Source organism: Onychostruthus taczanowskii, unplaced genomic scaffold (assembly GCF_017590055.1).
Source record: "Onychostruthus taczanowskii isolate IOZ18803 unplaced genomic scaffold, ASM1759005v1 scaffold60, whole genome shotgun sequence".
NCBI classification, from domain to species: domain Eukaryota; kingdom Metazoa; phylum Chordata; class Aves; order Passeriformes; family Passeridae; genus Onychostruthus; species Onychostruthus taczanowskii.
In genome coordinates this window covers 836359-864328 of record NW_024503680.1, presented here as the reverse complement: position 1 = coordinate 864328, position 27970 = coordinate 836359, and the positions used below count along the sequence as shown (strand labels likewise).

The 27970-nt window shown below is 55.3% G+C and overlaps 1 protein-coding gene across 1 annotated transcript; it reads right to left on the bottom strand.

Annotated features, from left to right (window-relative positions):
• Positions 1 to 14430: 14430 nt before the first annotated feature.
• Positions 14431 to 27454, bottom strand: SNTA1 (syntrophin alpha 1). The gene is made up of 8 exons (XM_041419155.1): positions 27114 to 27454; positions 24655 to 24840; positions 17414 to 17612; positions 17116 to 17323; positions 16917 to 17047; positions 15803 to 15999; positions 15541 to 15728; positions 14431 to 15293 (listed from the first exon to the last, which is right to left on the bottom strand). The coding sequence occupies exons 1-8, from the start codon at positions 27376 to 27378 to the stop codon at positions 15201 to 15203; spliced, it is 1467 nt and encodes a 488-aa protein (XP_041275089.1). The 5' UTR covers positions 27379 to 27454; the 3' UTR covers positions 14431 to 15200.
• Positions 27455 to 27970: the final 516 nt, after the last annotated feature.

Here is a 27970-nt window from a genome sequence, read left to right as displayed (position 1 = left end):
TGCCTTCATTTAATGTACAGAGCTCTCTCTCTCTCCCTGCATCACTGGAAGGAACCTATGAAAATCAGTTGAATAAACACATCTGTGCTCAGAGCCCTGCAAACACGGAGTGGGCGACTCCCAGGGGAAACCAGGGGGTTGGCAGAGTCCAGGAACAGAGCTCCAGCTGTCAGGGGCTTGAGCACATCACACCCAGAGCAAGATCATCCTAACCCTAACCACCTCCAGGGATGGGGTTCCCTCTGGTGAGACCCCACCTGCAGAGCTGCTCCAGCTCCGGGGTCCCCAACGTGAGAAGGACATGGAACAGTTGGAGCAACCCAGAGGAGGCCACAAGGTTGATTGGAGGGGTTCTGTGAAAAAAGGCTGAGGGGATTGAAGTTGTTCAGCCTGGAAAAGAGAAGGTTTTGGGGTAACCTAATTGTGATTTTCCTGTGCCTGAAGGGAGCCTGCAAGAAAGAGAGAGAGAGACTCTTGACAGGGGCCTGCAGTGACAGGACAAGAGGGGATGGCTTCAGAGAGTGGGAGACAAAGAGTGGGTTCAGCTTGGATGTTAGGAAGAAATTCTTTACTCAGAGGGTGGGCAGGCCCTGGCACAGGGTGCCCAGAGAAGCTGTGGCTGCCCCTGGATCCCTGGAAGTGTCCAAGGCCAGGCTGGATGGGGCTTATGAGTGACCTCAGAGCTCTGATGGTCCTCTTGGAAGAGGACAGAGCCAGGAACTGCTCCCATTGCTCTGGAGAATCAACCAAAGGTTTCAACCAAAGGCTTGTGGACTTTTCTCCTTGGAGAAACATGACGGCACTTTCTCTGTGGGTGCCAACAAGGAAGGAAGGAAGGAAGGAAGGAAGGAAGGAAGGAAGGAAGGAAGGAAGGAGAGATCCCCAGGGATGGGGCTGTCCAGACACTGTGCAGTCTCCAGGGGAGCTGGAACAGCAGAAACACCACCCTGAAGTGGAAATCACCCCTGGATTTGCCCCCTGGAACTCCAGGAGTTATACAAGCAATGATGGATGTTTAGAGGGAGTTGGGAAGAATGCAAACCTCCCTTTTTGGGCCTGTTTTCTGTACTAAGTGTTTGTTGGATGAAGACCACTCTCCCGGAGGTATGGACCTAATGGCTGTCAAGGAGGCACCATCTCTTTGCTGATGGCTCATAAAACTCAGCTATTCAACCACCAGGAAAACATGAACAGAGGCTTCATAAAGGCACATTTCCAATATACAAAAAAAATTAATGAATTTGTCCAGTATCCTGCCTGCAAGACACATTAATTTCGATAGACAGCACTCAAGGCTTTAAGAGCCAGTGCTGCAGAGGGTGGACAGAGTGAAAGCAAAGGAGAGTAAACAGAAGAGAGATTTCTAAGTGCCCATGACATTTGTTCAAATACTTTATTTCAATCAGCTTAAAAGGGAAACATAAAGCTGAGCTTGCTCCTAGGAAAGGGAATGAAATTGAAAACCAAGTAATGCACTGAGAGCAATTCAAAGGGAGCCAAGAGGCACCATCTGCTGCAGAGAGGGCACAAGCAGCCCCAACAAGGGCTGGGTTTTGCTCTTCTCATGATATTTTTGTCTCCAAACACCATCTCGCATTGTCTTGTCTGGAGAAGAGAAGCCACTCCAAAAAGCAGTGTCTGAGCACCACTTGGGAGAGTTTCACCTGCACACACTGAGGGATTTCACACTGATTTTGCCAAATCCTTGGGGTGAGGGTCCAGGCCAGACCCTGCTCCTCAGGAGACCATCCAGGGTTTAAAGCTCGTGTTTGATTCAGTCTAGAAACACCAAGGACCATTAGCAGGAAAAAGGGGGGGAAAAAGCAAGAACTGAAATATCATCTCGAAAAGGTGTGAAATTCCACTTCAGTGCTAAAAATTCCTCTTTCCAATTCTCCAGCCTCTTCCATGAGCACACTGAGGGGAGGAGCAGCGTGTGATGTCTGATCTGGGTGCTCTTTCCTGGGCAAAACCTTCTGGTTCCACTGGGAAGCAAGATTTGGTGAAAGCTGCTCTGATCCAATCCCGATCCCACAACATCCCCTCTCCAATTCCCATCACAGCCCCACCATGTCAAGGCAGGGCTCTGCCTCCAAGGCATCAAACCACAGCTCCAAGGGGGACAATGAGGTGGAAAAGTGGATTTTGGGGCAAAGTGATACCTGTGGCTTGGTTTCCAAGGAAAATTATGATTTTCTTTTTGTTTGAAAAATAGAAACCAGTCGAGCTGATGAAGAGGGAAGGCTGTTTGTGACCACCTTCTACAGCAGCCTGTGGGGTAAAACGTGTATTTGTTCAGCAATGTAATTTACTTTTAGTAACAGAAGAGAAAGGTGAGGCTATTGATTTATCATTATTTTCTATTTGTTTGTTCCTTTTTTACATCCATTTCGCTCCCTGGGTTTCCTTTATCTGAAAGCTGTCTCTGACAGGACCCAATACATTCAGCATTTCTATAAATATGTAAATATAAGATCTGTATGTGTAAACACACCCGCATAAATCAAATGGTAATGATGTGTGTATCTATATTTGTGTACATATAAAAGCTAAATTATCTCCAATTTATCCAATGCCCTTTCTATCTCCTATGTGCTTCCTATGTATATACAGTCTTCATATTAATATGAAAACAGCACCTATGAGGAATACAGATAAAAGACTAAAGAGCCTTCCTGGTGGATAAGTCACTCCTAATTCCTTAATTTCTTTCTGCTTGTTCCCCAGAGCAAGCAGTGGAAGATACATAAATAAGTCTGCACATGTTTATTTAACCTCCTTGCTCAGCCAGTTTTCATGGGGTTTGTATCCAAGATACCTGCACTGATACCAGGAGAAGTCTGTGGTTATCCCAGGAGCTGGTGCTTGAGTCCTGATCCAGAGCAAACCTTGGAAGCAGGAGCAGGAAAATAAGGATGCACCAGGCAAGGTGAAGACTGAGAGGAATTAAAACATCTCAGGGAGATCCTGAGCTGAGTGGTCCTTGGGATGAATTTTCCTTGAGCTGAATTTTTTCACCTTCCCCTTCCCCCCTGCACAGAGTTAATGCTCAACCTTCTCTGGCTGCAAGGAAAGTAAAGCAGAGGAGAAAATTCCCCCTTATTGTTAAAAATTGGGAGATTCCAGCAGTACACTGAGATCCAGATGTTGTCCCAAAGGGAGTCTTGGGGTCTCTGCTGCCTCCTCCACCCTCTGCCCATCTCCCAGAAGTTTTTGGGGGAGCGAGGAGGAAAGCTCCTCCCATAGAGGGTAGCCCAGGGTCTGCAGTGTTTTGTGTCAGCAAACATCAAAGGGCCAAACACTCCTCTGGAAATGGGCACAGGATCCCAGAAAGACAGCGAGGTCAGCTCAGATAGTGCCTGAGCCTCTTGAGCCTAAAAACTGCAGCTCATTCTGGCAATTTGCAGGATTTAGCAATGCCCCAGCCAGGATGAAGCTCTGGATTCATCACAGAATCATCCCAGAATGGTTTGGGCTGGAAGAGACCTTTGAGATCATCTCATTCCACCCCCATAGGCAGGGACACCTTCCACTGTCCCAGGCTGCTCCAAGCCCTGTCCAGCCTGGCCTTGGGCACTGCCAGGGATCCAGAGGTAGCCACAGCTGCTCTGGCACCCTGTGCCAAGGTTCTATCACACTCACAGTGAGGAATTCCATCCCAATATCCCATCTAACCCTGACCTCTGGCAGTGGAAGCCATTCCCTGTGTCCTGTCCCTCCATCCCTTATCCCCAGTCCCTCTCCAGCTGTCCTGGAGCCCCTTTAGGCTCTGCAGGAGCTCTGAGCCTCCTTTCCTCCTTTCCCAGCCACAGCTGCTGCTGACCTCCGGGCCCATCTGTCCCGGGCAGCAGCGGGAGCATCTGCAGTGAGACACCACCACCCTCAGTTTCTCCTCAGTTAGAGGCAGGATCCGAAACTGGGGCTCAGCTGAGCCAATTTCCCACGAGCAGAGCAGAGCTGAGCAGCAGTGGAGAGTACAGCCCAGCACAGCCCAGCACATCCCGCTGGATGCGAGGACGGAGCTGCCGCACGCCACGAGCTCCCCCTGCAGCGCCCAGGGCACAGCGGCTGCGGGACCAAAGCCACCGAGCACGGCCAAAATCCCCCTTTGGAGCCCAAAAACTGCCCCTCGCCATTGGCACCGTGCCAGGCCGGAGCACGGCTGAGCCCCGGGCTGGAAGGAGATGCTCGGAGGGTCTCCAATCCCTCTCTATCCCGTTTTCCTGTTATTAGCAGCCCCTAAAGGAACGGCAGCCAGAGCTGCGGGCTCTGCTGAGGGGGTCCCTCAGCGAGGGTGACAGGGACAGACCAAGCCCCCACATCCCCCTGCTGCCTCCAGCTCCCACCTTCCTGCTCTGGCCAAGCTGCGGGAATATTTGTGTGAACTGTGCTTATTTTGCACTGTGTCCATAGGTCTAATGGAAGGGGGGAAACCACTGATATTTTGGGATGCCTTTTTCAGAAACAGACGTTTCCAAAATTTCCAGAGCGCTGGGATCATTTCAGCTAGAGAGCTGCACTCTGGCCCGTTGCTGGTGGCTTTGGATGCAATTTTGGATTTGCTCTCTAATGGAGAAGGGAGCTATTTATGTGTTTATATATTTATAGTTCTGCTGGGCTGTGCTGGGCATTAACATCATCTTGGAGCCAAGAACCTCAAATTCTGCTTGAGGCTAAAATGGCATGGATATCAGAGCCAGCCCACAAGGGAAATGGGCAGGCTGAGGAGGTTGGGAATCATGTCCAGAGGAAATCCCCCTTGGCTGCAGGACATGGAGATGGGGCTGGAGCCCAGATTATGGGGCTGGGATTGCTCAGCTCCCTGGTCCTGGTGTTTTGGTGGGAATGTGAGCAAAGCCACACCAGCACAGGGGATGCTGGACATGCAGTGTCACTGCCAGGGGCTCTGCAGGCAATTTGTGCTTCTCTTGCATCCCTCTAAACATAAAGGTTGTGGGAATTACCATCCACTCCACCCTCAGTGCCCTGAGCTGGGACAGCACCCCTGGGGTGGGGATGGGCTGTGGGCTGTGGAGCCAAGCTGCAGTGCTCAGTCCTGTGTTATCCCTGGTATCAAGAGATCCAGGATATTTCCTCCAAGATACCTGTGGGATGACTTCTCCCTGCTGCAAGGGTGCCCCACTGATGCCTTGTGAAGGCTGGCCTAGAACAGAGCTAAAGAATAAAGTAGGGATTTATTAAAAGGATCTCCTCAATGGATCCACCTTGGGCAGCACAAGAGCCCAGCCAGGGCTGCACCCAAGATGAACCAAAATGGTCCCAAAATGCACGAGCGCTCACGGGGTCTCTCACTGTGATCAGCCCTGCTCCATTTGCAGATTGCAGTTCATTGTCCCATTCCAGCTTTAGCCCATGCAGTCCCATCCTGCTTGTTTTTCTCTCTTCAGCCCACGTTGTTTGTGCTCTTGGGGCTGAGATTTGGATCATTTGTCCTTGGTCCCCAGCTAGCGCAGGAATTGTTTTGTCTCCCTGCTCTGTGCAGAGAGCTCACCATCCCCTCATATGAAGCTCGGAACTCTACACTAAAGCAGCACAGAATGTGAAAAACAGAAAAGCTAAAACCTGAGGCATCACACAGAGGGTTTTCTCTGGGCAGCAGATTACTCCAGCCTCAAGTCTGTGCTCTCCCCTGGACAGCAGGGGCACAGAGTGCCAGCAGCATCCAGGGATGCCATCTCCCTTCCCTCAGCACTCAGGTGAGGCCAGAAATATTTCCGGGTGTTTTGCCAGGAGAGATTTCCTGGGACAGGGCTGCCAGCCTGCCCTGGCTGGGTGTGGGCATGGCAGGGTCACCACAGGCAGTGTGCAGCAGCAGCAGGAGGGAGAAATAACAGCTCAGAGATTCATATAGTCACAAAATATCCTGGGGTAGAAGGGACCCACAAGGATTATAGAAGCCCAGCTCCCAACCCTGCACAAAACAACTCCAAGCATCCCAGCAGCAGAAGTATCACAGCAGGGAGGATGCAGCCTCTGCTTTTGGGTCAATTTTTTCCCTTTCTCTCCCCATTCCTAGGTCAGGTTCCCCCCTCCACAGGGCAGAGAGCACCCACAAGAAGGATTCAGGCTGGGATACCCCAAGGGGGTGTTTTTATCCCACACCTCAGTGCTGTCAGCAAGCAGGACCCTGAGATGCCCAGAGTGAACCCAAAACTGGATTTTGGAACCCAGAGAGAGCCATGAAACAGCCCCAAAGTGCCAAGCAGTCCCAGCACTCACAGGCTTCTGTGGCTGCCAGGATATCCCTCCCTGCCCTGTGCTCCAGATCTGCTCCTCCCTGGACAGTCCTGCAGCCAGCAGGACACAAGCTGTCCCTTGTCTGGGTGTGCCAGGGCACGGCCATGGGGACATGGGCGCCCAGCCAGCTGCTCCACACCTGCAGCAAGGTGGTTTTCCCAGGCTATCCCAGCCCTGCATCCCACGCCAGGCAGGTTCAGACACCTGGACTTTTCTGCTGAGGAGGTCAGTCTTGCCTCTTGCTGGGTACAAAATCCTGGGTATCTTGTAGAGAAAATACAGCTTTTTTCTTCTCTCCCTTTCTCCAAAGTTTCTGCAAACACATCCCTTTTTCACCACTGGGGAAATGCTGACTTGCCAGCACTGGTTTTTGCCCATTTACAAAATTCAAACCCAGGAAAAGTTCAACCAACATGCTTTTCTCCATGATTTTCTCTTTGCCAAAAGCTCAAAGCCTCCCCCAAAAGCTGCTGTGGAGCTCACAGGACTGCACGTGTCCCTGCAGTCCAGGGGGATGTGATGCCATGGGGATGTTCCTGCTGACACTGGAGCTCAGTGACAGGCTGCTGTCACCAGACCCCAGCAGGGTCCCAGGGCTCCCCTGCAGCCCACCCTGCCATGCACCAGCCCAGCCCCTCCATCTCCAGCCTTTCCCACTGGATGAGCATGGCTCCAGGTGCACAGCAGGGTTCAGCTCATCCAGGGTGCTCCCCCAGGCACAGGAACATGGAGGAGCTGGAGACAGCTGAGTCCTGGATCACAGAATATCCTGGGCTGGAATCTGATGCCTCAGGTTTAGCTTTTATATTTTCCAGATTCTGTACTGCTTTAGTGTTTAGTTCTGAGCTTCACATTAGGGGATGGTGAGCTCTCTGCACAGAGCAGGGAGACAAAAAAATTCCTGCTCTAGCTGGGCACCAAGGACAAATGATCCAAATCTCAGCCCCAAGAGCACAAACAACATGGGCTGGAGAGAGAAAAACAAGCAGGATGGGACTGGATGGGCTAAAGCTGTAACTGGACAATGAACTGCAATCTGCAAATGGAGCAGAACTGATCACAGTCAGAGACCCCGTGAGCGCTCGTGCATTTTGGGACCATTTTGGGTGCAGCCCTGGCTGGGCTCTTGTGCTGCCCAAGGTGGATCCATTGAGACCTTTTAATAAATCTCTGCTTTATTCTTTAGCTCTGTCCTGTCTCTAGGTCAACCCTCCCAAGGCATCAGAAGGGCCCAGAAGGGTCAGCAAGGAGCAGCTCCTGCTGTGGCCATGGGCTGCCTCCCCATCCTCCTGCCAGGGCTGTGTCCCCTTCCCTCCCTGCAGGAGGTGGCAGAACTGCTGGCATCACTTCCTGGGCCCCTCTTGCTCATTCTTCACTTTGCTGCACCATATTTCATCATCCACCTCACTGAAATGTATATTTCCCTTTTAAGAGCTCTCCTAGAATAATATATTTTTTTATTATCGTGACAGTGAGGGCTCCCGTTGCCATGGCTACATGCCCTTTGCTGGAGCAGGAGCTTTCTTGGTATTGGAAATTCTGCAATTTTTCCTGATCTATGTGGTTTTATTTTATTTTATTTTAATTTGATATTTATTCCCATTATCATCTGCTGAAACAACAGGTCATTTATATTGCATATGGATGTGTCACCAGTACATCCAAGCCTTCAGAAACAACCTTCTGCTTTCAGAAGGAGTTTTTTTGGGGAGGAAAAGATCTCCCATGCAGCATTGATAATATATAATATAACAAAACCACAGGAACTCTGAATAGGTCTCATCTGTATCTCACCACATCATACATTAAATCCCATTTCTGGACTCCTGAATGAGTGTTATAAAACCAAGCCAAATTTTCTGTGCTTTTCATCTCATTGCTGTAAAACAAACCTTTATCTTCTGCTTGTCAATTGAGCCCCACTCTGGACTGAGCCTCTTGAAACCTCATTTATTTGAGAACATATGGAGGGAAATTAAATTGATGTATTAAATTGAGATACGGATGGATAGATGGATGGATAGATAGACAGACAGACAGACAGACAGATAGATAGACAGACAGATATAGAACAATTCTGGGTTTTACTCCAATTCAGTTTTTCACTCCAGCATTTCCTTACAGACAAGTGCCATAACATTTACATTTGGAAAGGGGTCACACATGGACAAGGACATTACAGGAACTTTCCCAAAGGTTTTCATCCCTTGGGAAATTTCATGGTGCAGGATTGTGCTCTCCTGCTATCGACACACACTGGGAGGAAGCAGGGATATGCCCATTACACAGAAAGGGAAACTGAGGCACAAAGCCAACCCATCCCTGCTCCCAAAGATGAGTAGCACAGTGGGGGTGAAAACCTCTGAATTTCTGCTGAATTTTTCCCCAGTGTTTTTAGTAAAAGCATCCAAAGCACTGCCTGCTTGTCTCCTGGTGAGGAGGATGATCCAGGGGTCACCTGTGGGTTCTTTTCCCTCCTTCATCAGGACCAGGGATGTTGCATGAGACCCATTTGCTTCCCTCCCTCTGTACTCTCGGCTTTTGTATTTTATTTTAAACTAAAAATAGTAGAAATAAGACAGCAAATAGTCCAGAACTTGAAGATTTGCCTACAGAAAGGCAAAAGGTTTCTTACTGAACTCTTCAAAGGAAGCAGGTGAAGTGGGGTACTGAGTGGATTTAGCTGGAGCACACAGGGGAGTCCTGGGAGGGGAGGTGAAGCTCCTGCAGAGTGTGTGATGGCAAGGGAACAGCAGCTGGGGAAGGGAAATAGGGCCCAGCCCAGGAAAAAATGGAATGTCCTCATCTGGGGATGGGAAATGAGGGAAAAGGAGTTTATATTCCCACCTCAGCCTTGTGGAGGAGCCAGCTCTGCCTGAAACAGAGGCGGGGAGAGGCAAAGGGACGTGCCAAAGGGACTGAGGAACAGCTCCAGCTGCACTGAGGCCCCAGCTGGGCACAGCATCCCCCTGCCCACACCAGCCTGCTCTGTGTCCCCACAACAAGTTGCACCAAGGGAAATCTAGGTTGGATATTGGGAAAAAGTTTTTACAGAAAGGGTGATAAAGTTCTGGCATGGCTGCCCGGGGAGGTGGTGCAGTCCCCATCCCTGGGTGTGTTTAACAAAGCCTGGATGTGGCACTGGGTGCCAGGGTTTAGTTGGGGTGTTGGGGCTGGGCTGGACTCGATGATCTTGAAGGTCTCTTCCAACCTGGGCATTCTGTGAGTTCTGTGAGTTCTGTGAACTCTGTGAACAAGGAGATTCCCACCCAAGGACACAGCTGAAAACTTCCCCCACCAGCTGCCCTGTTATTTTTGGGGAGAGTCTCCCTGAGAATGTCACAGGTTAAAACATCTTCCCCCAATTTGCTTTACCTCCAATCCCAACAGGAGAAGAGGGTTATCCATGACTCATTTCTCCTGCCATCCATGAGATTCCAGAGCATGTCCTGTTCCCATGGAGATGTCACATGAGCCACCTGGAAGGGACCCAGCAGCCAGCACTGGGGAGGCAGAAAAGGAGGAATAAGCGTTTTCCAGAGGGAATGAGAAGACCAGGAACAGGGGAGAAAGCAGCAGCCCGGTGAGCAGAAGGGAAATTATCAATGATCAATTATCAGGCCCTGCCTCCCATCCCTGGCTTCCAGCATCCCCCATGGAGCAGGATGGAGTGTTTGGGTGCCCCAGGTACCAACCCACATTTGAGAGCTGATCACAGTTACAGTGCAATTTTTAGGTGCAACTTAATAAAGGTGAGAAATAAGCCTTAAAAAAAAATAAATTGCTTTTCACAGAATTGTGGAATATCCTGAGTTGGAAGGGACCCACAAGGATCATCAAGTCCCACTCCTGGTCCTGCACAGGACAACCCCCAGAATCTGTAGTTGTGACACAAATGCTGATCTCAGTTCTCAATGTCAGTGTCATCTAATAGGATGTCCCTGCAAAGAACTTTGGTTCTTGGGGAAAGCAGCACATGGAACAACACTGAGAAAATACAGCAAGAGTGTTTTGGATAGCTCAAGTTCTGTAATTAACACAAATATATTAATTTATTCAAGTATTGTATTAACAAAGGAAGAAAATATTCAGCTTATTTTGGACTGTTTAAGGCTATTTCTGGGATGAGGCTGTTCCTAGGTAGGAGAGAGGAAGCTGTGCTGTCCTGGTTTGCAGCCTGACTGCTCTGTTTGGAGGAGGCAGGAGGAGCAGTGAACATCATGAGCAGCAGTGTGAGAAACCTTGTCCAGACACTTCCTTAATGGATTTAACTTCATCAAGTGGGAAGCTGTCCCATGGAGAAGACCCTGGGAGGACAAGGGGGATGGGTGTAGGACCTGGGGGTTCCCAGGGGTGTTTTGGCTCCCAGAAAACCCCAGTGTCCCACAGGTTTTTTCCTCACCAGGTAAACACTGGGCTTGGTTCCCCTGGAGACAGGTCTGGAAAAGCCCATCCCTGTCCAGGGATGTGCACAAGGATGGCACAGCCAAGCTGCCACCACGGGGCACACGTGGGGCTGTGGAGCCAGGGATGTATGTGCCACAGGATGAACTGAGGGCTGTGCCATGGGATGTGCCAAGGGCTGTGCCAAGGGATGTGCCAAGGGCTGTGCCAAGGGATGTGCCAAGGGATGTGCCATGGGATGTGCCACAGGATGCACTGAGGGATGTGCCACAAGAGGCACCAAGTGCTCACTTTCCAGGCAAGGATTCAGCCAAGGCTGAGTGAGAGAAAACATCCTCATTACAGCCTCGGATCCCTAACATTTAACACAGCTTCCCCACTTCCCCAGGGCTCCCTCCTGGGGAAGATCTCTCCTGTTTACACCCATCAAATGCTAAATCCAGTTTCCTCATGCCCTGATGGGGTGATGTGGGTGGGATGACACTAGCTCCAGGTGAATATTGACTTTGCACTGTCACTGTTCCAGCCCAAACACCACCCTCTGCACCGGGCAGCCGAAGGGGGCCGGCATGCCAGCAGTCCAGCAGAGGAATTATTTGATTCCCCTGCCCTGCAGCATGCTGTCTGCCAGGAAATTTTCATTTGGTCTCTCCAACTCGAGAACCAATTGTAAATGTCACTGCTAAACACTCAGATTTAAGTGTTGGGTTGTCTTGTTTGATTACGGCACCGAAAGGTCAGAGCTGACTAATGGGAGTACAAGCGGTGTCAGGAGGGAAACTGTGTTCTGATGGGGGTGAGCAAACACCTGGGGACAACCTAATCACTCTTCCTGCTGCATCTCTCTCTTGCCTCTCCAGCTCCTTCATTCATGGCTGTTTTTCAGGTCTTACAACCTGGAAAAGCCATTTCTGAGGAAAATTCCTGCTCGTGACGTTGCTGCTGGGGATGCTGACAGCGCTGGGTTTCCCTGTGGAGGAATCAGAGCTCATCTCACCATGGCCTGGCTGGATTTTCTCCCAAAGGGGAAGGGATTGCACCAGAACTGGGCTGCTGCCACCCCCACTGGCACCACCCACCTCTCTCCATGCATGGCTCGGGCTTTGATGCCAAAGTCTCTGTGCCTCCACTTCCATTCTCCGTTTCAGCCCTGCTCTGGCATCCAGCATCCCCAGAGCTCCATGTAGAGAGCAGAACAGGGCTGTTTTCCCCCCTCCCTTCCCATTCCCCACTACTCACACCCCTCTGAATTCCCCTTGCCCTGAGCTGTTCCAGTTGTGGTGACCCAATGAAACTCCAGCTGCCTCAAAGTGACCGAGTTGAGGAAATCTGCTTTAACCTGAGCCCATTCCCATCATTCCAGCTCTGCAAGCAGAGTTCATTATATTTATTTTAAAGCTGCTTTTAAAAATTATAGACCATCTGCCTGGCAGAATAAAACCCTTAGGAGCTTCTACTCCTCTCCAGAGAGCAGCGTGGTGGTCCCAAGCAGGAATGTTCATCACTCCATACAGATGCCATCCTGCACTGGGATCCAGTCCCTGCTGCCCACCCCAAAATCTTCCCTGGGCAGAAAAATTCAGTGATTCCAGATGTCTGAATGCTTCTGGACATTTACATCAATGAGCACTGGAAATTTTAGGAAAACTAGGAGTTAGGGAATAATTGCAATGGTTTTTCCCCACGACTCTGGGGTCTGTGATGAACACTAGCCTCGATTTTATGTTACCAGCCTGGAAAATAGACAGGGTCCCCAGGGTGCTCACAGCACCTCTCCAGACATCTTCCCAGGAATCCAAGATCCTGCTGGGCTTAGGGAGAGTTCTCCAGCTACCTGAGCCTCCTTTTCTCCAGGCTGAGCCACCCCCCCAGCTCCCTCAGCCCCTCCTGGTGCTCCAGACCCTCAGTATAGGAGAAAATTGGCTAATTCACAGGCGCCTTTGCAGGAGCATCCCTGGGGAAAGGATTCTCTTAGGGGATGGATTGTGCCAAGAGGGTGAAGAGGATGACAAACCACCATAAAATGTAGAAGGGGAAAAATCCACATACCATCACCAAATGCAAAGAAAGCCAAGAAAATAAATATCCAACTCCAAATGGAGTTATTTCCTCCACGGCTCAGGCATGGAGCAGCAGCACTGAGAAAGTCAAAGCAGTTTGTGGTCCATAAGATTAATAAGAAATCTGCTCTGGATTGGGAACAATTCCCTCTTTTATTGCAATGAACCCCAAAGAGTAATGGCTGCAGGGCAAGAAGAGGAAGGTAAATTGCAGTAATAATGTGTTTCCTTGTGCTGACATGCTTTTGATCATAGAAAAATACACCATCTGTTTCTAAATTACTTGTTGTATTGATTTAACAGTTAGGAATGGGGGCGGAGGGGATCTCTTTTTTTTCTTTTGCAAATCCATTTTGCGAGGTCTCCTGGAAATCTGACAGTTATGTGCAATAAGAAGTAAGGGCTTGTTCATCATAAAAGATTCCTGCTGTCAGCCATGGGGCTGTGCTGGGAGGAACGGGACATCCCCTTCCTCTCCATCAGCCTGTCCTGCCAGGAGCTGTGCAGCTGAGTGCTGATGTACCCAACAGGAATTATTTCTTACACCAAATAATTCTTACTGTGCTGCTTCTTCCCTGTGAGGGTGGGCAGGCCCTGGCACAGGATGCCCAGAGCAGCTGTGGGTGCCCCTGGATCCCTGGCAGTGCCCAAGGCCAGGCTGGATGGGGCTTGGAGCAACCTGGCACAGTGGAAGGTGTCCCTGCCCATGGAATAAGATGAACTGTAAGTTCCTTTCCAGCCCAAACCTGTGGTTCTATGGTTCCTCCCTGCCCAGGTCACGCACACCTCACTGTCCTTATTGCTCTCAATTTCTACAGATTTCCTTCCTTTTTTTGCAACTCCTTCCCATGCACCCCAAAGGCTGCCACAGCACCAGGGCCCCTCCCCTGGGGAGCAGTTCAGCACATGGCAAAAGGACCTGTGTCACCCCAAAACCTCCCTCAAGGCTCCCCCCTTCACAGGACAGCAGGATGCCTAACATGATTAAAAGCCACAGAATCAGAGAAGGTCTGGGTTGGAAGGGAACTTAAAGCCCAGCTCTTTCCACCCCCTGCCATGGCAGGGACATCTTCCCTATCCCACGTTACTCCAAGCTCCATCCAACCTGGCCTTGAACACTTCCAGGAATCCAGGGGCAGCCACAGCTTCTCTGATATTATTTTGCTGACAATCAGTTGTTGTTCCTCTGCCTGCAGCCTGAGTGTTTTAGTCCCTGGCTAATGGCTTTCCTGGGAGACTCCAGGTGCCCCCACGGACAGGGCCGGTTCAAAAGGAAAACTTGACACTGCAGTGATGCAAACAGAGCCTTTCCTGTTGTTCAGCTTTCCAAGCCTCTGCTGCTGCTCAGCCAGGCAGCTGCTTTTACTGGAAACATGTAAAAAACAAAACAAAACTTTCTTGAGTTTAGAAACGATGCCCGCCTTCCTGTGAGCATCCTAAAGTGCAGGGAATCCAAGCTCATGTCGTGATACCACCATAGATGATGCTGGCCATCAGCATGTCCTTCTCTGCCACTACCAGCACAGTGCTGGGCACCTTAAAGATGCTCTATCCCCACGTGAACCCCTGCACTCCCAGCATCACCAGCTCACAGCAAATCCCTTCCTCCCCCTGGTGGAAAACACCCCAAGGCACAGCCCAGGCACCACCCAAACAGATTTTCGACTTCTCCAAGTGAAACCAGGAGACAGATCTTGGGTCCTGCTGGTTGTGATCTGCAAAGTTTATTTAACTCCCCCAGAAAAGGCATTTTCATGCAGAATCTTTTGGTTCATAAAAGAAGTCATTCTGCAGCAGCCACCTGACAACCCTCCCCCCAAACCAAGAAATAAAGTGACCCCAGAGTGCACAAAACCAAACGAACCGTCCAACTCCAACAGAGAAAAGTGGTTCCTATCATTCCATACCATATGGAAAAATTTGGCAAATACACCTGATCTTGCAGTTCATGTCCCTTAAGCACTTTAGAGCTGGTTTGGTCTCCAGCCCTTGGGTTGCCTGTCTGGAAAAAAAGACACAGGGGTCCTTGTGCTGCAGGACCTGGGGACTCTCGGAGGGGTCCAACCCGGCGGTGGAAGAGCTGCTGCATCAGCGTTTGGAAGTGGGCAATATAAATATAAAACATGGATACAAATGGGCTCTTTGTACAGAAAATATCATCTCTCAAGGCACTGGGGTGATGGCCACGTGTCCACTGGTGGGCTCCCAATGGGCCTCTCCAGCCGCCAAGGAAGGAGGGGAGGAAGGCACCGGAGAAATCCTGGTGCTGCCATCCAGGAGGGGTTTCACCCCACAGCTGCCCCCAGATGCCCCGAGAGGGGTTTTTCCTGGCTGGATGGTGCTTTTCCTTGGTGGGGGTGACTGATCCCATGGGGGCTGCAGTCTCCTTGGGATGGCTCAGGGCTGGGTTGGGCCAGGAGGGAGGTGCATAGATGGGCCGGGGGCTTGGGCTGGCCCGGCCGCTGGTGGGCTCCCTCGTCATGCCAGCAGCCCCAGCCGGGTCACCTTGGCCGACAGGAAGGAGTGGATGATGAAGACGATGGTCTTGGGGCAGGAGTGAAGGTCCAATTGCTGCAACAAAGGAAAGGAAGAATGTTTGCAACGGAGAGGGCTGTTCCTGCAGCAGCCAGCTTTCAGCCAGGTACCACAAAAAGCTCCCCAAACCCACCACAGCTTTACTGGGGCCCTGGGAATGGCTGTGCACCCTGGCTGGGGTGGGCAGACAGGGCCATGTGTCACCCCTATGCCAGGCAGGACGGGTGCCATGATCAGGGCAGGTGCTCTGTGGGTGGCGCTGCTGAAGGCAAAGCCAACTCACAATCTCTCCCTCTGGTCCACCAAAGTCCAGGTAGAGCATCTTGGTGCCATCATCCGAGGACATCTGCAGCTTCTCAAAGGGCTGCTGCAGCAGGATGGTCCTGCTGAGCCCGGGCTCGCTGGTGGAGATGGTGAAGCCCTTGTCGATGTGGACAGTCAGGGTGCAGTCCTGCCCCTTCCACGTGCACGCTGGGGACAAGGACGGGACAGGGGTGAGCCGGGGGTCCCGCCGCACCCCCCGCCTCCCCCTGGCCCCCGCTGACCTGCCGAGACCTCCTGGGCCAGCTCGGCGGCGCCGTGGGTGCCGTCCACCAGCAGGCGCGTCCACAGGGCGAGCTCTCGGGGGCTCTCCAGGCTGAAGAGATGGGTCTGCACGCCCAGGCGGCCGCCGGCGCGCAGCGCGAAGGAGCGCTCGGCCTCGTACAGCGCCGAGCCCTTGGCCGGCCCCGAGTGCACCAGCCTGCGGCACGGCCGGCGCTCAGCACCGCGCCCCGCACGGCCCCGGCACCGCCACAGCACCGAACCCTGCATCTCACCCCGCACCACGCCAGTGCTGGACCGCCCCAGCGCTGCATCCCTGCACCGCAACATCCCAGCGCCAACACAGCACCGCACCTCAGCATCGCTCCTCACACAGCTCAAGCCCCGCTTCACATACCGCACAGCCAGAGCATTGCCCCGCATCCCGCACGGCCCCGGCACAGCCCCGGCACTGCCCCGCATCCCGCACGGCCCCAGCATTGCCCCGCATCCCGCACGGCCCCGGCACTGCCCCGGCCCAGAGCATTGCCCCGCATCCCGCACGGCCCCGGCACAGCCCCGGCACTGCCCCGCATCCCGCACGGCCCCAGCATTGCCCCGCATCCCGCACGGCCCCGGCACTGCCCCGGCACTGCCCCGCATCCCGCACGGCCCCAGTGCCTCACCCCGCTCTGCCCCGCGGCGGCCGCGCAGCGGGGCCGCCAGGGAGCGCTGCAGCCCCGCGGATGAGGCCCCGCAGCACCCGCGCTGGAGCCGCCCCCGCCCCAAAATCCCGCCCCGAGCCCACACCCTCCACCATGAAACCCCGCCCCAACCCTGCCCCAAATCCCTCCCTCAAAACCCGCCCTCAAAACCGGCCCCGACACCTGCCCGAGACTCCCGCCCCATCCCCGCAACTCGGCTCCGCTGTGCCCATTGCCCTGGCACCATCACCGCGCTCTAAGCCTCCGCACTGTGCCCGAGACTCTGCCACCAACCCTTGGACACTGTCACCACTTTGGGGGTCTGACACCAGCCCTGGGTTCTGTCCTGACTCCTAGACCCTAGTACTGCCCCCAGGGACTGCCAACCCAATCCCCGAGCGGGTCAGGAGGGCACTGAGCTGGTGGCCCCTACCTGGTGGCGATGAGGGGGTAGCTGTGCGTGGGCTTGCCCAGCGCGTCCCGGCTCTGCGGCAGGCTCCCGTACAGCAGCAGCTCCTTCTCGGTGAGCACGGCCAGGAGGTTCCTGGTGCCAGCGCTGGGGAGCTGCAAAGGGACTGGGTCAGGGCCACCGGCAGCATGGTGACAGGGAGTGGCGGGGGACCGGGGGGTACCTGCTCCGTCAGCCAGCCCACGTGCTTGACGTCCCGTCCGGCCACCGTGCCAGCGCCCGCCAGCTGTGCCCGCAGCTCCTCCTTCACCCGCGGCAGCAGCGCGGCCGCGTTGGCCTGGATGGCGCCGAGCCACGACTGCGCCGTGGCCTCATCCTTGGCCCGCAGGAAGAGGGCAACGCGCCCGTCCGCCGAGCACACCTCCAGGTACCTGCAGGGACACGGCCCCGATGAGTCCCGTCCCGCCCTCGGCTCCCCGGGACACCGCGGTGGCATCGCCGGCCCAGCGCCAGGCGCTGACCTGTGCTCCGGGTCGGTGGGGAGGCACTTGCGGGACACGTAGCACATCTTCAGAGGGACACTCCGGCTCTCCCGGAGCTCCCGAGGGGGCAGCAGCGGGGATGATCGCTTCTGCTGGGCAGCAGGAGAGGGGTCCCAGCTGACCGTCGCCCCCGCTGAGGAGTTCTTGAAGTAGGGGGAGATCTCCTTCATGTACTTCACTGGAAGAGAGGCAGCACCCGCTGAGGACACGGCACAGGCCAAGGCAGCCTCATCCTACCCTGCTGAAACTGCCACATCAGAGCTGCTGACCCCTCCATTAGCTCCCCAGAGCTGCCACCCATGCTGCTGAAGGTCCTCTGCCCCTGTGGGGGCAAGGGTGGCACTGATGGGCAAGGTCATACACGGAGTGACACAGAATCACAGAATGGGTTGGAAGGAACCTTAAAGATCATCCCATTCCAACCCCCTCATTCCATTTACCGGGGATTTCAAGCAGCATTAAAGGGACCTTCATGCTGGCACATTGATGTCAGAGCTTGTAGGGCACAAGGGGAAGATGTGTGCAGATGTCAGTAGGGCTTTTCTGCATGGTGCAGGGGGATGGAGCATTGTGTGGCTCTTGGGAGGACTGAGGATTTGTACACCAACCCCAGGAATGGTGAGGGTCCTGCTGGTAGAGACAATTACGGGAGGTTGTGGCCTCAGTGATAAGAGCAATTGCTTTAGGAACAGAGAACATTGCTTATCACAGAACCACAGAATAATCTAGGTTGGAAGGGGACATAAAACCCATCTCAATCCACCCCCTGCCATGGACAGTGACACAGGGATCCAGGGGCAGCCACAGCTTCTCCAGGCACCCTGTGCCAGGGCCTTGCCGCCCTCACACGACACCTTAAACCCTCCCAGTACCTCAGCCCCACCATCCCCGCCTGGGGAGCTCTGCAAGACATATAAAAACAGCCTTTTCCCCCTTTTTCCTTCCCTTCAACCCAGATCAGTTCACAGATCCAGGCCTGAGCAGTTCCCTGGGGTGGCACACACAGCCCAGGGGTGGGGAATGGGAAAGAGTTCCAGGCCAAAATTACACAGTCCAAACTGTGCTGGTACAGCCTGTCCCGCTGCCAGCTGAGGAACAGTGCTCAAATACCCTGGCTTGGCCCCAGGAAAAGCCTTGGAGAGTGTGCTCTCTGCTCACACAGTCCTGCCCCATGAGCCTCAAACCAGGGACAAGAAACCAGTCCCCACTGAGCCTGGCTCCAGAGCCAGAGCCCTCAGAGCCACGCTGGGATGGCAGCCGGCTCCAGAGGTTTGCGGAAGGAGGGAGATGAAAGGCACCACAAATTGATGGGGCCCCACAGCCACATCCTGAAAATGAGTTTGGCATTGCTGGCTGAAGAAGAAAAACTCCAGCTAAGCAGGCAGGATGCCAGTCCTGGTCCTGCCCTGGGGCAGCAAGGGACCAGCTACTGACTCCAGGGAAGGATTTCCCTTTGGAGGCCCTTAGGAAAACAGCACGGAACAGGCACGTGCCTGCAGCCACATCCCCAGCCATCCTGGCTGGTTCCACTCCAGGTCCAAGCCAGCAGAGTGGGTGGTAGGATGGGGGACACGAGCTTGGCTTTGCAGCCAACCCTTGGAGGTGGCTGGATGGGTGCAGCTCCATCACTGAAGCCAAGCCACCAGCAGCCTGATGTGGTGCCAGAAAGGAGCCCTTTTCCCACCAGGAAAGAGTCTGCATGCAGCTACTCCCAAACTTCACCTGGCCACCAGATGGGTCATCTCCCACCCATCTTCCCCCAAGGTCACGGCCCCAAGGCTGCCAGAGTTCCAGGAGTGTTTGAACAATGCTCTCAGGGATGCACAGGGTGAGATTGTTGGGATGTCTGTGCAGGGCCAGGGCTTGGACTGGATGATCCTGGTGGGTCCTTTCCAACTCGGCCCATTCTGTGCTCTCTCCTTTCATTCCTATCCCAGTGAGCTCCCTAAAACCCCTAAATCCTGACAGCCCGGCAGGAGCTGCGTGGAGCCAGAGCCCCGTGGGTGCTCTGCGGGACGCGGCTATAAATGGCCACGGTGCTGTGCCACGTGGGCCGGGTCACCCCGCGGTGGCCCCGGGGCCAAGGCGGCGGCGGGGGCCACCAGCCTCGTGCCCGGCGCCTCCCGTTACAAAAATAGCCACGTTCCCGCAGGCATCCGAGCCGCGCTGGATCTGACCCGAGCCATTAATCTTGGCAGCGGGGACCTGCCATTATCCCGGTGCCTGGGAACTAATTGGAGTTCAGAAAGATGCCACTGAGCCGCTGAAACCCGAGCGGCGTCCCTGCGCCAGCCCCTGTCTCCCCGGGCTCGCAGGGGACGTCACCGGCATTAGCTGGGCGGTGGCGGGGTCACGTCCCGAGGGAGCCAAGGGGGACAGGAGCAGTGTCCGGTCCGGGACAGGGCACGGAGAATGAGGCAACAGGCAGGGTCTAATGTCTCGGGTACGTGGCTTTAAGGAGGCTTTCAGGCCGGTCGCAAAGCACGGGGGGTCTTAAGCCAGCACGGGGAGCTGGGAGGTGCTGGAGGCTGTGACACTCCCTGGCCAAGGCCAGGTCACCATCCCATGGGAGCTGTTGTCCCCTCCAGTGACCCCAGCACTGGCTTCACAGCGGGCTGACTTACACTTCTGCCAGTCCCTTCACTGCAATTGGTATTGAATGGATTAATTTATTACCTCCATCTCATTAAAGCAAACAACTCAGACCATATCATGCATCACCTCTGCTAGTGGTAACTAATTCTTGAACTGTTTTTTCTTTTTAATTACCACCTTGCAGTGCTGGGGCTCCTGCCTGCTCCCTGACAGCCTGCACCCTCCAAAAACCACTGGGCAGCAACGCTGCCTGGCTGCTGTTGACTTAAGGGCACCTACAGCAGGCACACAGCCCTGGGTGGCTGCTAGGCTAATCCACGTGGGCTCCAAAGCCATGTGGGCTCTCCAGGGAGAGAGCCTGTCTCACTGATCCTCTCCAGAACAGAGGACAGGGGACAAATAGGACCTTTAGCAGCTCAGGGCTTTGCACCAAGGAAATCTTTATTTTAGGGTTTTGGGGAACAGCAAAAGTCTCTGAGGGTGTAGCCACACATCCCATGCCAGGACAGTGGCTCTGCAGGGGGCCAGGTGGTGGCACAGGGGCTCCCAATCGCTGGAGCATCCCATGTGTGCTGAACCCTGGAGTGAGCTGCGCCAGGGACATGTTTAACCAAAGGCCCTGGGTCTGCCTCTGTGTTGCAGCTGTTTTTTTTTCTCCCCAGCATGCCAGAAAGAGGCAGAACCATCAAAATTCCTTGGTTTTACTTCTTGGGTAGAAATTCTCCCTCTCCACCAGCCCATTCCTCACAAGGATGGAGAACAATCACAAACCAACCACTCCTGGCACCCTGGATCCTGAGTCAGCACAACCTGCCCCACGCATCCTCAAAGCCCAGCACTGCTCAGAGCCAAGCCTGACCCCACAGAGCTTCACTGAGGAGCCACAATGCTTCCTCCAGGCAGGAAAACAGACATGGACACCTAGAGGAGGTTCAAGAACATCCTCTCACTGCTTGGGTCACCAGCACACCAGCTTCAGCCTGGAGATCACAGTGTGGATTCAAAGAAGAGGTTCCAGGCTCCATTTCTGTCCAGGAGTAGGATGGTGCTGCTGTTTCTCCTGCCAAAATCTTCCCAGCAGCATCTACACAGCTCAGCAAGGCCATCACATCAGGAAATCTTCCAGGGAGCTCCTGGAGACTGAGTCCTGGCCCTACAGACATGCTAATCCCACCTCCAGCTGGTCCCTCTCTGCCTCAGGATTAATGAGGCAAAATTGGCATGTTAAACTGGGGGGCTGAGCAAACACACATCCCAAAGAGACACCTTGAAACAACCTGCCAGCTCCAACCCAACGCTCTGATGTGCTTCCAGAATGGCCAACACGATACCCAGCACCCCACCCTGGGACCATGCCCTGCCCCTGGCTCCAAGCATGAACATGACAGCAGCTCCTGTCTCAGCTGCCTCAGCTCAAGTCCTTCTACCCCAGGGAGGAAGAGGCCATGGGATGCTGCAGGGTGAGGCGCCACTGCTGTCCCTCCTGCCCGAGGATCCTGTCCCAGCACTCAGTGCCACATGCCATGCCCCAGCTCTTTGCTAAACATTCCCCTGTGCTGCACCGTCAGCAGGGAGATCATGGGACAACTCTCCGTGTTTCCAGGGAGGAGAAACAAATCCAGGAAACTCCCCAGGGAAGCAAAGCTTCAGAGCAGTGAGGTGTGGAGGTGGCAGATGTGCCCCCTCACCTCTTGGCATCATCCCCAGAGCAGATCCAAAGCCTTCCTTCCCACGATTATGACAACCAGCACTCTGGAGAATCCCCAGCCCCACTCTCTCCCAGCACCCATTTTTTTGAGTTTCAAATTCCAAGCAATTACTTGGCCAAGCAAGTCCTAAACAGCAGAGGCAGCCCCAGGAGCACCCCTGTGGCAAATAAGTCACGGACATAAGATGCCCACAGCTACCCCAACTCCTCCTCCCCATTGCTCCCAGTTCTTCCCCCATGACAACACAGCACAGGGGCCTCACCAGGAAAACCACTCCTGACCCCAGAACCCTTCCCAAGGCAGCTGGAAGGATGTTTATCAGCCTTCCCCCTGCCATGGAAAGTCTCTGCCACGGAGATTTCAAGCAATGAAAATAAGGAAAAAAAAACAAGGGAAAAATAAGGCAAGGGAGAGCAACTCTCCCTGAAATAACAATGTAATATAAATACAGTCCAACTCCTCCTGCAAATACCAAGAGAGTAGTTTGGCACATTCAAAAAAAATCTTGGCAGGACACATGGAGAGGTATCTGCATGTCCTCACGCCTGGGCAGCAATGACACCCAGGAGCCTGAAACCAAGCTGAGCAACCCAGGGTGAAATCTGGCATGTGGAGCCACTGCTGATGCTCACATTAAAACCTGTCACCCCCCAGCTCTGCCACTCTGGGGAGTCTCAGCCCAGCTCAATGCCCTGGGAGGAGGTGCCAGCTCTCCTAGTTTTGTTACCTGCTGCAATGCCACCTGCAAACCACCCTAAAAACTCCAAATCCCAGAAATGACTGCAGCCAGGAGCAGCAAGGAGTGAACAGATGCTGGCTATGCCAAATACTCTGGTTTAGCATTCAGAGCACTATAAGGAAAGCTGGAGTAACACCTGGCAGCTTGTGGGGAGCAGAAAGTGTCTAAGTAATGTTAAAGTGCTCTTTTTTAAGCTCTGCCTTCTCCAAGCAGGAAAAGGCAGCAGGAACGCCCCAGTTTAACACCTTTCAGGCACTTTAAGGCCACCCCCTGCCCCTCAGCCCTGCCACCTCTCCCTGGGCCAGGGTGTTTGGAAGCCAGCTCCTGGAGAGCCACAGGGGTGGCAGGTACAAGGCAGGACCACCACCTCCACAGGGCAGTGACAGCCTGACCATGGCACAGCCCCACCACCCCCACTGCAGAGCTGCACTGTGCCAGCAGACCCAAAACCAGGGAGGGGATGGAGATGTACCACGTTTATCAGTGACATCAGTGATCAGATGAGCAGCAGAGATCCCTTCCCTGCTCTGGCTGAACCCCAACAACATCAGATACAAATTCATCCCAGAGCTCCAGAGTGCTGTAGTGGGAGCCAGCCCAGCCCCAGTCTCCTCCCAGGGGTACCTGCTGGGAGTTTTAATTAATTAAGAAGCCCAGCAGATCATACCTGAGCTCAGCAAGCTACAGCAAAGGCCCTACCTGCAACTGCCTCCCAGGAGGGGGACCTGGATCCCAGGGGATGGAGGAGGAGGGGTCCAGGGAAAGAAATTTTTCTCTCCAGAAAGGGCAGCTCCTCTCCACCTCTGGCAAGAGCTCTGGCAGAAGGGAAACCCACACCAAAGGATGAACAGAAAATAATGGACAGAGGGTGGTCCAAGAGCAGCGGCTCCAGGCAGGAATTTCACAGATTCACAAAGAAAGAAACTCTTGTATTTTTCTTTGGTCAGAAAAGAAAACAACAAAACCACCCCACCACCAACCCTATCTGCTTCCAGCAGCTGTGCAGAGCAGCACATTCCTCCAGCTGAACCGTGGTCCTAAGGCTCCCAGGAGAGGAGGAACCCACAACAGAAAGGGCTGAGCAAAGCTAAAAATGAAAATCTGGAGCTGAGACAATCTGGGGAAGGCACAGGAAAGCCAGAGCCATGGTGGTCGCTGGCAGCACAGCACACAGAACTGCTTTATTCAGGGACAGCCCCGAGCACTGCCCCCAAATCAAACCTCCCTTTGGGATCTGGGAAGGGTCTCTGGTGCCAAGACCCCCCTGTTAAGCAGGGTGACCCCAGGGACTGGTTGGAAGTGAGGGGAAGGGAAGACTCCTTTCCTGAGGGACAGATCTGGGATGCTTATCCCAGCCTGGCTGAGCTGGCAGAGGGTGGGCAAACATGGACAGATGTGAGGTGAAGGGTAGCCAGAGAAGAATGGGGTCTCTCCCTCAGGACTCCCATGGTTCCAACCCATTCACCCTCACCCAGTCCTCAAGTAGGGCTTGAGGGACTCCTACAGTGTGCCAGCCCTCTCAGGACTCGGAGACACCAGGGACCATCTGCCTGATACCGAGAGGGAGCCCGTTCCCAGGGAACAGCCTGCTCCAGGGTGGTGAAGGCTGCATCCCTGGGATGCCTGTAGCCTCAGCTTCCAGGGATCCCCTCGGTGGGCAGCATCCCCTGGATGGGTAGTTCCTGAACAGGCCCTGCCTCACCCTCCACCTGCCCAAAACCCACCAGCAAACCCCAAGGTGCTCAGTGCACCCCCTCCCCACTGGCATAAACCTACACCAGCCAGGCATGTGGGTTTAAATTAAAACCACGGGAAAAGCAGAAAATGTTTTCTCTTGCCACAGGAACTGCAGACGTGGAGGTGATGCCGTGCAACGAAAGAATCCCAAATCCCAGAAACTTGTCCCACACCTCCCACTGCTGCCTGCCTGAGGTCCCACAGTGGGGAGACAGAGCCTCTGGGCATGGAGCACTGGCACACAAATCTCTCTCTCTCTGGAAGGAGACAGGGAGATCCCAGCAGTTACCTCCAGCTCCCCGGATGAGCAAATTACTCTGCATATGTTGTTTTCCATTTGAAAGAGTATGCAAATGCAGCTGCAGATGATATGCCACCCCTGTGTCATCCCAGTACAGGAAGGAGAACCCTTCTGCCCCCATCACATCTTTGTCTCTTACCTTCCAAGATCACTTCCTTGCCCGTCTTCTTCAAGGCCTGCACGGCCTCATCGTGGGTGGCCTCGGACAGGTCGGTGCCGTTGACGGCGAGGATGGCATCCCCCACGTACAGCGCCTCGGTCTGGTCTGCTGCCAGCCCCTTAAAGATCTTGGAGATCAAGATGGGCATTTTATTCTCTCGGCCACCTTGAAACAGAAGAGACAGGGAGCGATTGTGGCTGTAGGAGCGCTTGGAGGAGTGGGTGGGGAGGGGGATGCTCTGGTACCAGATGGTCCCAGCAAGGCTGAGCCTTTCTGCTGGCACTCAGTGCACTGTGCCAGGTCAGCCCACTGCCCACTCCCCCAGATACCCACAGGACACCTGTACCAACCATAGCAGCCAAAGTACCATGAGGCTGTACAGCTGATGAAGTGATTGCTCCAAAACCACTCAGATTGGTCACAGATTATTCACAGAGCGAACACATAACCTGGCCATCTCCCCATCAGTTTTGGCAGGAAAGTGTATCGTTATTTGCATTATTAATCATGTGTGCTGAGAAACTATCCTGGCTCCAAGGACTTTGTGATCTCAACAGACAAGACAGCTGAATGTTTTTGGAGAGGCCAAAGAGCCAGGGAGAGGTGAATCCATCTGACTGCATGTTCCTGTCCACACAGCAGCCCTATCTGCTGGCTGCTCCCCGCTGTCCTGACTAAAAGAATGCTATTCATACTCCCGGCGGCTTCAGGAGATCAGTTTGCACATCGACTTTTGAACCCGCAGGGAGATCCGAGCCGCGTCCGTGCCAGGGCACGGGGATGCAGCAGCCACTGCTCACGGCAGCCGGGGATCAGCAGTGCCCGATGTGCCCTGAGCCCCGGGACAGCCTGTCCCGAGGAGTCTCCAAGAGATAATCCTCACCCCAGAGGGAGATGCTGAGCGCAGCCCGCTGTCACTGCCCGCGCCGGGCTGCTCCCAGCCAGTGCCACAGGCATTTCCTCGCTCAGCCGCCTGCCAAGCCAGCGAGGGCTCCGGTTATCAGCTGTCAGAGGCCCCGGCGGGGGCTGCTCCGTCCTTGCGCCAGCGGCTCCTCGCCCGGCTGCCAATGCCGAGAGCCCTGCCAGAGCGAAGAACCTTCGCCAGCCCAGCTCTCACTCGGCTCCCCGCTGTCCTGCCAGCCCCAAGCCACGTCCCGTGGCAGGACATTCACCCCCCGGGTGGCACCCAGTGTCCCTGCGTGAAACACGGCTGGCACATGAAGAGTGACATGCCAGCAGCCCGGTGAGGAGTGATGCCCTGCCCTACCAAGGCTGCCCCACCCTCCACAACACCTTCCACTGCGCAGTTTTGATGGCAACTACTTCTTTTCCATATACGTCACTGCAAAAGTAAAGTTTTAATTGAACCAAGGGAAGTTTCTCCTTTCCTGGGAGAGCCACAGACCAAGCAATAACTCGGCTGCCAAGGGGTGGTTACGAAAGGGGGTTTGTGCTTCCCAAAAAAAGGGCTGGCACACTGGGGCCAGCAGTGTCGATCCAGTTCCAGCACCCGCACACTCACATTGCAAAACCTCCCCGCTTCCAGAGGGAGCCGGAGGCTGCATCTGTGTCCCCTCTGAGCTGGAAGGAGAAGCCACGTCAGGAGGCGAGAGCTGCCCTGTCACTGCCCCCGGGGCGGCCGAGCCCGCAGCCTCTCACAGCCACGCTCCGTGACAGCCCTGTCCCTGTCTCCCCGCTGCCCTTTTCATCCTGCTTTCACAGTTCCCAACACGCTCGGAAGCGCGTGAAAAACAAAGGCAGGCAGAAAGGCAGGAACTAAGAAGTTTCCAGCCTGAAGTTCAGGCGAGTCACCAAGGAGCGGGACAGCTCGGGAGGGAAAACAGGCATTAAACAGGGAGGCTTCCCGCGGCCGCGCTTCCCGGGAGCACACATCTCCAAGCCCGAGCGCGCTGGTTTAACACCCCACCCAGCGCCGGCAGATCTCCAGCGGCTTTACATCTCTCCCTTCGTTTTGCTGACGGTTTTAAAGGGGCATTTCCCAACTAAGGAACACGGTGGGACAAGGACACGCCGGCCCAGCCCTCCCTTTGGCTGCAAAAGGGCAACTTTCGTGTAACCGGGTGCCCCCTGCACCCCACCTGCCCCGTGAGACAGCCTCCTACCCGTGAGTGCGGGGGACAGGGGGTGCCCCCTCCGGCTCACAAACCCTGGGGTCCCTCACCCCGGCAGGGGCACGGTGGGCAGGCACTGGCTGGTCACTCCACGCCCCAAATCATCGCTCTTTCCGCAGGGTCCCGTCACTGCCACGTATCCCCCTCCCCGTCCTGAGCTGGGGTTGGAGGCTGTGAGGACCCCGACCCCAGCCCCGCTCCCCGCGGGGTTCGCTCCGAGCGAGCCGCGGGACGGCAGCAGCAACAGGTCCCGGTGCTGGTGCCCCTCTCCCCCCGCCGCCCCGGGACCCCCGGGCCCGGCCTCACCTTTGATGCTGATGCCGAGCCCCCCCACGTCCTGCTTGACGACGCGCACGGTGCGCCTGATGTTGGCGAGCGCCTCGGGCGCGGCGGAGCCCGGCTCGCCGCCGTTCAGCTGCGCCGCCGGGGCCTCGGGGCCGGGCCCGGGGCCGTCTGCAGGGCTGACCCCCAGCACATCCTCGGCCAGGGTGAGCAGGACGCGGAGCCACTGCCCGCTGGGGCCGCGCAGCTCCAGCAGCCCGGTGCGCGGGGCGCGCCTGCCCGCCGCCATCTTCGCGCGCTCCGCGTCCCACACCGCCCCGCGCCGCCCCTCAGCGCCCCGCGCACCGCCCGTCCCACACCGCCTGTCCCACACCGCCCCTCACCGCCAGTCCCACACCGCCCGCACCGCCCCGCGCACCGCCCCTCACAGCCCAGCCCCGCACCGCCCGTCCCGCACCGCCCCTCACCGCCTGTCCCCGTCCCACACTGCCCTTAACCGCCCGCGCACTGCCTGTCCCGCACCGCCCCTCACCGCCTGTCCCACACGGCCCCTCAGCGCTCCGCGCACCGCTTATCCCCGTCCCACACCGCCCCTCACCGCCTGTCCCCGTCCCTCAGCGGCCCACACCACCCCGCACCGCGTGTTCCGCACCGCCCCTCAGCGCCCCACGCACCGCCTGTGCCTGTCCCTGTCCCGCACCGCCCCGCACCGCCTCTCCACAGCCGGCACAGCCTCTCCGCTCAGCACTCCGCACCGCCCCTTAACGCCCCGCACCGCTCCGCGCCCCATCCCGTCCCGCCACGCACCGCCCCCCCGGACCTGGACGCAGCCCTGGGAGAGACCGGGACCGCTCCCCTGCCCCATTCCCCTCCGGAACGGG